This window comes from Oncorhynchus tshawytscha, unplaced genomic scaffold, assembly GCF_018296145.1.
Source record: "Oncorhynchus tshawytscha isolate Ot180627B unplaced genomic scaffold, Otsh_v2.0 Un_contig_9458_pilon_pilon, whole genome shotgun sequence".
Lineage (NCBI taxonomy): Eukaryota > Metazoa > Chordata > Actinopteri > Salmoniformes > Salmonidae > Oncorhynchus > Oncorhynchus tshawytscha.
The window spans coordinates 67,501-77,500 of NW_024608900.1; the positions used below are offsets into that span (position 1 = coordinate 67,501).

Sequence of the window (10,000 nt, forward strand, 5' to 3'; positions counted from 1 at the left end):
TGTCTCTATATCAGACTACCAGGTTGACCATCACAATCCTCTGTCTCTATATCAGACTACCAGGTCTCTATATCAGACTACCAGGTTGACCATCACAATCCTCTGTCTCTATATCAGACTACCAGGTCTCTATATCAGACTAACAGGTTGACCACTACCAGGTCTCTATATCAGACTAACAGGTGTCAAAATCCTCTGTCTCTTCAAGTGTCTGCTGGGACATTCTAAAGAGATCCATGTCCCATTGAAGATGTACTGCGGGATTCCTACCCCAGAGTGTGAATGGTTATAGTCTCTTATTCCAGTTGTGTGGAGAGATACCTACAGCCTGAGAGATACCTACAGCCTGAGAGATACCTACAGCCTGAGAGATACCTACAGCCTGAGAGATACCTACAGCCTCCTACAGCTGGAGAGCTACCTACAGCCTGAGAGACACCTACAGCTTCCTACAGCCTGCGAGCTACCTACAGCCTGAGAGATACCTACAGCCTCCTACAGCCTGAGAGATACCTACAGCCCCCTACAGCCTGAGAGACACCTACAGCCTCCTACAGCCTGAGAGACCGCTAAGGCCTCCTACAGCCTGAGAGCTACCTATAGCCTGAGAGATACCTACAGCCTGAGAGCTACCTACAGCCTGAGAGATACCTACAGCCTGAGAGATACCTACAGCCTGAGAGATACCTACAGCCTCCTACACCCTGAGAGACACCTACAGCCTGAGAGACACCTACAGCCTGAGAGACACCTACAGCCTGAGAGACACCTACAGCCTGAGAGCTACCTACAGGCTGAGAGACACCTACAGCCTGAGAGATACCTACAGCCTGAGAGATACCTACAACCTGAGAGATACCTACAGCCTCCTACAGCCTGAGAGCTACCTACAGCCTGAGAGACACCTACAGCCTGAGATCTACCTACAGCCTGAGAGACACCTACAGCATCCTACAGCCTGAGAGCTACCTACAGCATGAGAGCTACCTACAGCCTGAGAGCTACCTACAGCCTGAGAGCTACCTACAACCTCCTACAGCCTGAGAGCTACCTACAGCTTGAGAGCCACCTACAGCCTAAGAGATACCTACAGACTGAGAGCTACCTACAGACTCCTACAGCCTGAGAGCTACCTACAGCCTGAGAGACACCTACAGCCTCCTACAGCCTGAGAGATACCTACAGCCTGAGAGATACCTACAGCCTGGGAGACACCTACAGCCTCCTACAGCCTGAGAGATACCTAAGCCTGAGAGACACCTACAGCCTCCTACAGCCTGAGAGATACCTACAGCCTGAGAGCCAACTGTGCATATGGTCCTACTAGATAATAAACATATATGTATAGCCAACAGATCCTTAAAAAGTTCTACAGCTGCACCATCGAGAGCATCCTGACCGGTTCCATCACCGCCTGGTATGGCAACTACTCGGCATCCGACCGTAAGGCGCTACAGAGGGTAGTCCGTACGGCCCAGTACATCACTGGGGCCAAGCTTCCTGTCATCCAGGACCTCTATACCAGGCGGTGTCAGAGGAAGGCCCTAAAACAATTGTCAGAGACTCCAGTCACCCGAGTCAAAGACTGTTCTCTCTGCTTCCGCAAAGCAAGCGGTACCGGAGCGCCAAGTCTAGGTCCAAGAGGCTCCTTAACAGCTTCTACCCCCCCAAGACATAAGACTCCTGAACACTTAACCAAATGGCCACCGGACTATTACATTGACCCCCCCCCATTTGTTTTGTAAACTGCTGCTACTCACTGCTTATTATCTACGCATAGTCACTTCCCCCCTACCTACAAGTACAAATGACCTCTAACCTGTACCTCCGCACAGTGACTCGGTACCGGTACCTCCTGTATATAACCTCCGCACAGTGACTCGGTACCAGTACCTCCTGTACATAACCTCCACAGTGACTACCGGTACCGCCTGTACATAACCTCCACAGTGACTCACCGGTACCTCCTGTATATAACCTCCACAGTGACTCGGTACCGGTACCTCCTGTACATAACCTCCACAGTGACTCGGTACCGGTACCTCCTGTATATAACCTCCACAGTGACTACCGGTACCTCCTGTACATAACCTCTGCACAGTGACTCGGTACCGGTACCTCCTGTACATAACCTCCGCACAGTGACTCGGTACCGGTACCTCCTGTACATAACCACAGTGACTCGGTACCGGTACCTCCTGTACATAACCTCCGCACAGTGACTCGGTACCGGTACCTCCTGTATATAACCTCCACAGTGACTCGGTACCAGTACCTCCTGTATATAACCTCCACAGTGACTCGGTACCGGTACCTCCTGTATATAGCATCATTACTGTTATGTTATTATGGTACTTCATATTATTTTTTACTTTAGTTTATTTGGTAAATATTTTCTTAACTCTTTCTTGAACCGCACTGTTGGTTTAAGAGCTTGTTAAGTCAGCATTTCACGGTAAAGTTCACACTTGTTGTATTCGGCGCATGTGACGAATAAAGTTTGATTTGATTTGATTTGACAACCACAACACACACCTCCCCATCACACACACCACCCCCTCACCATATGTGTTCTCTCTCCTGGTTTCATTAGCATATCTGCTATGACTCAGGGGGCAGACAAGGAGACCGTCCTCGTTAGTAATTCATGCTGTCCTAATTACTGAGAGGACTAATTGTCCGTGAGACTCAGGAACGCGTTAAGTTAGAAACCGCTTTGATAATCATTCAATTAAACAGACTTTACGAGGCAAAAACATGTTTGTTTTTAAACGGTCGACTATTTCATATCAGCGTGGAGAAGGGCTGAATCTGCTCAGTGTGTCCTGCAATATTAAAGACACAAATAAACGTTTTCAGGAATGTTTAGCTTTCAACACACTACAGTCCTCCCTCAGCGCTCTACACACAGTATCCAGAGGTACAACACACTACAGTCCTCCCTCAGCGCTCTACACACAGTATCCAGAGGTACAACACACTACAGTCCTCCCTCAGCGCTCTACACACAGTATCCAGAGGTACAACACACTACAGTCCTCCCTCAGCGCTCTACACACAGTATCCAGAGGTACAACACACTACAGTCCTCCCTCAGCGCTCTACACACAGTATCCAGAGGTACAACACACTACAGTCCTCCTCAGCGCTCTACACACAGTATCCAGAGGTACAACACACTACAGTCCTCCCTCAGCGCTCTACACACAGTATCCAGAGGTACAACACACTACAACAGCGCTTCTACACACAGTATCCAGAGGTACAACACACTACAGTCCTCCTCAGCGCTACACACAGTATCCAGAGGTACAACACACTACAGTCCTCCCTCAGCGCTCTACACACAGTATCCAGAGGTACAACACACTACAGTCCTCCCTCAGCGCTCTACACACAGTATCCAGAGGTACCACACACTACAGTCCTCCCTCAGCGCTCTACACACAGTATCCAGAGGTACAACACACTACAGTCCTCCCTCAGCGCTCTACACACAGTATCCAGAGGTACCACACACTACAGTCCTCCCTCAGCGCTCTACACACAGTATCCAGAGGTACAACACACTACAGTCCTCCCTCAGCGCTCTACACACAGTATCCAGAGGTACCACACACTACAGTCCTCCCTCAGCGCTCTACACACAGTATCCAGAGGTACACACACTACAGTCCTCCCTCAGCGCTCTACACACAGTATCCAGAGGTACAACACACTACAGTCCTCCCTCAGCGCTCTACACACAGTATCCAGAGGTACAACACACTACAGTCCTCCCTCAGCGCTCTACACACAGTATCCAGAGGTACAACACACTACAGTCCTCCCTCAGCGCTCTACACACAGTATTGAGGTACAACACACTACAGTCCTCCCTCAGCGCTCTACACACAGTATCCAGAGGTACAACACACTACAGTCCTCCCTCAGCGCTCTACACACAGTATCCAGAGGTACAACACACTACAGTCCTCCTCAGCGCTCTACACACAGTATCCAGAGGTACAGTCTTCCCACACACTACAGTCCTCCCTCAGCGCTCTACACACAGTATCCAGAGGTACAACACACTACAGTCCTCCCTCAGCGCTCTACACACAGTATCCAGAGGTACAACACACTACAGTCCTCCCTCAGCGCTCTACACACAGTATCCAGAGGTACAACACACTACAGTCTTCCCATCCTTCACTAAGAGAGGTACAACACACTACAGTCCTCCCTCAGCGCTCTACACACAGTATCCAGAGGTACAACACACTACAGTCTTCCCATCCTTCACTAAGAGAGGTACAACACACTACAGTCTTCCCGTCCTTCACTAAGAGAGGTACAACACACTACAGTCTTCCCATTCTTCACTAAGAGTGGTACAACACACTACAGTCTTCACTAAGAGAGGTACAACACACTACAGTCTTCCCCTGCTTCACTAAGAGAGGTACAACACACTACCGTCTTCACTAAGAGAGGTACAACACACTACTGTCCTCCCATAGTTCACTAAGAGTGGTACAACACACTACAGTCTTCCCGTCCTTCACTAAGAGAGGTACAACACACTACAGTCTCCCATCCTTCACTAAGAGTGGTACAACACACTACAGTCTTCCCATCCTTCACTAAGAGTGGTACAACACACTACAGTCTTCCCATTCTTCACTAAGAGAGGTACAACACACTACAGTCTTCCCGTCCTTCACTAAGAGTGGTACAACACACTACAGTCTTCCCATCCTTCACTAAGAGTGGTACAACACACTACAGTCTTCCCGTCCTTCACTAAGAGTGGTACAACACACTACAGTCTTCCCATCCTTCACTAAGAGAGGTACAACACACTACAGTCTTCCCGTCCTTCACTAAGAGTGGTACAACACACTACAGTCTTCCCATCCTTCACTAAGAGAGGTACAACACACTACAGTCTTCACTAAGAGAGGTACAACACACTACAGTCCTCCCGTCCTTCACTAAGAGTGGTACAACACACTACAGTCTTCCCGTCCTTCACTAAGAGTGGTACAACACACTACAGTCTTCCGTCCTTCACTAAGAGTGGTACAACACACTACAGTCTTCCCATCCTTCACTAAGAGAGGTACAACACACTACAGTCTTCCCGTCCTTCACTAAGAGAGGTACAACACACTACAGTCTTCCCATCCTTCACTAAGAGTGGTACAACACACTACAGTCTTCCCATCCTTCACTAAGAGAGGTACAACACACTACAGTCTTCCCGTCCTTCACTAAGAGAGGTACAACACACTACAGTCTTCCCGTCCTTCACTAAGAGAGGTACAACACACTACAGTCTTCCCGTCCTTCACTAAGAGTGGTACAACACACTACAGTCTTCCCGTCCTTCACTAAGAGTGGTACAACACACTACAGTCTTCCCGTCCTTCACCTGCTCGACGGGACGCTGCTAGTCTGCCAAATATGCAACTTTCAATCCTAATGCGATTACTTTGGATTAAAACAAGACATTAAAGCCTAAAACTCCTTTAAACTCAGCTAATTAAACCCTGGAATGTGATTAAGGAACTTTAAAAACAGAGAGTTGACACGAGCTTTCAGTCAGTCTTATCAACCGTAGACTGTCTGAACCTGTCATCGATGGTATTACTGTACAGTATATGACGGATCACCAACGGCAACATAAAAAACACTTATTTGGGTCTTACAAGGGTTTCTCTGTCAGGTCACATTGTTAGTTAAAACTCCTGGTTCCAGTCATAACTTAGTTAGCTGTGTCTGTCAACAGTTCCAGAACACTAACACCTACCTAGAACTACAGTAGCTGTATCTGTCAACAGGTCCAGAATACTAACACCTACCTAGAACTACAGTAGCTGTGTCTGTCAACAGGTCCAGAATACTAACACCTACCTAGAACTACAGTAGCTGTATCTGTCAACAGTTCCAGAACACTAACACCTACCTAGAACTACAGTAGCTGTATCTGTCAACAGGTCCAGAATACTAACACCTACCTAGAACTACAGTAGCTGTGTCTGTCAACAGGTCCAGAATACTAACACCTACCTAGAACTACAGTAGCTGTATCTGTCAACAGTTCCAGAACACTAACACCTACCTAGAACTACAGTAGCTGTATCTGTCAACAGGTCCAGAATACTAACACCTATCTAGAACTACAGTAGCTGTGTCTGTCAACAGGTCCAGAATACTAACACCTACCTAGAACTACAGTAGCTGTATCTGTCAACAGTTCCAGAACACTAACACCTACCTAGAACTACAGTAGCTGTGTCTGTCAACAGGTCCAGAATACTAACACCTACCTAGAACTACAGTAGCTGTGTCTGTCAACAGGTCCAGAATACTAACACCTACCTAGAACTACAGTAGCTGTGTCTGTCAACAGGTCCAGAACACTAACACCTACCTAGAACTACAGTAGCTGTATCTGTCAACAGGTCCAGAATACTAACACCTACCTAGAACTACAGTAGCTGTGTCTGTCAACAGGTCCAGAATACTAACACCTACCTAGAACTACAGTAGCTGTATCTGTCAACAGGTCCAGAATACTAACACCTACCTAGAACTACAGTAGCTGTATCTGTCAACATTTCCAGAACACTAACACCTACCTAGAACTACAGTAGCTGTATCTGTCAACATTTCCAGAACACTAACACCTACCTAGAACTACAGTTAGGCGCTGTACACTGTAACCCCTAGTCATAACTACTGTATAGCCGGCTCTCAGTAGGTGCTGTACACTGTAACCCCTAGTCATAACTACTGTATTGCTGGCTCTCAGAAGGTGCTGTTCACTGTAACCCCTAGTCATAACTACTGTATTGCTGGCTCTCAGAAGGTGCTGTTCACTGTAACCCCTAGTCATAACTACTGTATTGCTGGCTCTCAGAAGGTGCTGTTCACTGTAACCCCTAGTCATAACTACTGTATAGCTGGCTCTCAGTAGGTGCTGTACACTGTAACCCCTAGTCATAACTACTGTATTGCTGGCTCTCAGAAGGTGCTGTTCACTGTAACCCCTAGTCATAACTACTGTATAGCTGGCTTTCAGTAGGTACTGTAACACCTAGTTATAACTACTGTATAGCTGGCTCTCAGTAGGTGCTGTTCACTGTAACCCCTAGTCATAACTACTGTATAGCTGGCTCTCAGTAGGTACTGTACACTGTAACCCCTAGTCATAACTACTGTATAGCTGGCTCTCAGTAGGTACTGTAACCCCTAGTCATAACTACTGTATAGCTGGCTCTCAGTAGGTGGTACTGTAACCCCTAGTCATAACTACTGTATAGCTGGCTCTCAGTAGGTACTGTAACCCCTAGTCATCTATAAGCTGGCTCTCAGTAGGTACTGTAACCCCTAGTCATAACTATTGTATAGCTGGCTTTCAGTAGGTACTGTAACCCCTAGTCATAACTACTGTATTGCTGGCTCTCAGTAGGTGCTGTTCACTGTAACCCCTAGTCATAACTACTGTATAGCTGGCTCTCAGTAGGTGCTGTACACTGTAACCCCTAGTCATAACTACTGTATAGCCGGCTCTCAGTAGGTGCTGTACACTGTAACCCCTAGTCATAACTACTGTATAGCTGGCTCTCAGTAGGTGCTGTTCACTGTAACCCCTAGTCATAACTACTGTATAGCCGGCTCTCAGTAGGTGCTGTTCACCCTAGTAACAGTAGTAACAAACTAGTCCTAACTAGATCCAGTACAGTGCAGTAATGCTCACCTTCCCCGACCATAGACACTCCGATGGACATGCCCATGAACTTGCTTCGGGTCCAGACGTGGGTATTGACGCACATGTTCCTCTCTTTACACTCGCAGTAGAACCCAGTGACGGGTGGGTGGTGTGACACCTGCTCCGCCACGAACCTTACCCGGTAACAGTCCTCTGTCTGAGCACCCCCGCCCTCCGTTCCTGTCCGGCAGGGAGGCTCTAGAGGAAGAGGCGGGGTTAGGGAAGAGCCTCTAGAGGAAGAGGCGGGGTTAGGGGAAGAGCCTCTAGAGGAACCGTCGGGTTTAGGGGAAGAGGCAGGGTTAGGGGAAGAGCCTCTAGAGGAAGAGGCGGGGTTAGAGGAGGAGGCGGGGTTAGGGGAAGAGCCTCTAGAGGAAGAGGCGGGGTTAGGGGCGGGGTTTGAAGTGGGTGTCGTGTTAGTGTTAGGGGCAGAGCTCATGGTCCTCAGTGGGTGGACTCTCTCTCGGGGGACGTCCCAGGAACACCTGAAACTCTCTCCCAGGATGGGGTTGTAGGGTTTCTTGGCCACGGCACCCTTGCGCCCCTCGTGAAAGGCGGTCAGGTAGTATTCCACGAATCGGACGATGCGCTCCTCTGGGGTGGTTCCCGTGGTGATGTTCAGGAACATGTCTGGGTGAGCCATGAAGTTAGCGTACATCTCTAGGAGGGAACGCTTCTCCAGGATAAAGGTAGGGAGTACCACCTGTAGAAAGGAGAAGGAGAGAGAGAGAGGAGAGAGAGGAAGGAGAGGGAGACAGAGAGAGGAAGGAGAGGGAGAGAGAGAGGAGAGGAGGAGGAGAGAGAGGAAGGAGAGGAGAGAGAGAGGAAGGAGAGGGAGAGAGAGAGAGGAGAGAGAGAGGAAGGAGAGGGAGAGAGAGAGGAAGGAGGGAGAGAGAGAGAGAGAGAGAGAGAGAGAGGAAGGAGAGGGAGAGAGAGAGGAAGGAGAGAGAGAGAGAGAGAGAGAGGAAGGAGAGGAGAGAGAGAGAGGAAGGAGAGGAGAGAGAGAGAGGAAGGAGAGGGAGAGAGAGAGAGGAAGGAGAGGGAGAGAGAGAAGAAGGAGGAGAGAGAGAGAGAGAGAGGAAGGAAGGAGAAGGAGAGAGAGGACAGCAACACAATTAGACCCAACCAAATAATGACAAAACAAAAAGATAATTACTTGACACATTGGAAAGAATTAACAAAAAAAAACAGAGCACACTAGAATGCTATTTGGCCCTAAACAGAGTGTACACAGTGGCAGAATACCTGACCACTGTGACTGACCCAAACTTAAGGAAAGCTTTGACTAAGTACAGACTCAGTGAGCATAACCTTGCTATTGAGAAAGGCCGTTAGGAAAGCTTTGACTAAGTACAGACTCAGTAAGCATAACCTTGCTATTGAGAAAGGCCGCCGTAGACAGACATGGCTCTCAAGAGAAGACAGGCTATGTGCTCACTGCCCACAAAATGAGGTGGAAACTGAGCTGCACTTCCTAACCTCCTGCCCAACGTATGACCATATTAGAGACACATATTTCCCTCAGATTACACAGATCCACAAAGAATTCGAAAACAAATCCAATTTTGATAAACTCCCATATCTACTGGGTGAAATTCCAGTGTGCCATCACAGCAGCAAGATGTGTGACCTGTTGCCACGAGAAAAGGGCAACCAGTGAAGAACAAACACCATTGTAAATACATATAAATACCCATATTTATGCTTTTTTTTCTCCCCCTTTTGTACTTTAAATATTTGGACATAATATGACATTTGAAATGTCTTCATTCTTTTGGAATTTGTTTAGTATAATGTTTAATGTTATTGTTTATTTCACTTATGTTTGTTAATCATTTATTTCATTTTACATAATTAAGAGAGAAAGAAAAAGACAGAGAGAAAGAAAAAGACAGAGAGAAAGAAAAAGACAGAGAGAAAGAAAAAGACAGAGAGAAAGAAAAAGACAGAGAGAAAGAAAAAGACAGAGAGAAAGAAAAAGACAGAGAGAAAGAAAAAAGACAGAGAGAAAGAAAAAGACAGAGAGAAAGAAAAAGACAGAGAGAAAGAAAAAGACAGAGAGAAAGAAAAAGACAGAGAGAAAGAAAAAGACAGAGAGAAAGAAAAAGACAGAGAGAAAGAAAAAGACAGAAAGAAAGAAAAACACAGAGAGAAAGAAAAAGACAGAGAGAAAGAAAAAGAAGACAGAAAGAAAAAGACAGAGAGAAAGAAAAAGACAGAGAGAAAGAAAAAGACAGAGAGAAA

The 10,000-nt window shown here is 47.1% G+C and overlaps 1 protein-coding gene across 1 annotated transcript in view; it reads right to left on the reverse strand.

The window, feature by feature from the left end:
• Positions 1-8,465, reverse strand: part of LOC112236121 (oxysterol-binding protein-related protein 10-like) — a 13,958-nt gene extending 5,493 nt beyond the window's left edge. The window contains exon 1 of the mRNA XM_042313833.1: positions 7,748-8,465. Coding sequence (XP_042169767.1) covers positions 7,748-8,414 — 667 coding nt within the window. The 5' untranslated portion in view covers positions 8,415-8,465. The remainder of the gene's footprint in view (positions 1-7,747) is intronic.
• Positions 8,466-10,000: the final 1,535 nt, after the last annotated feature.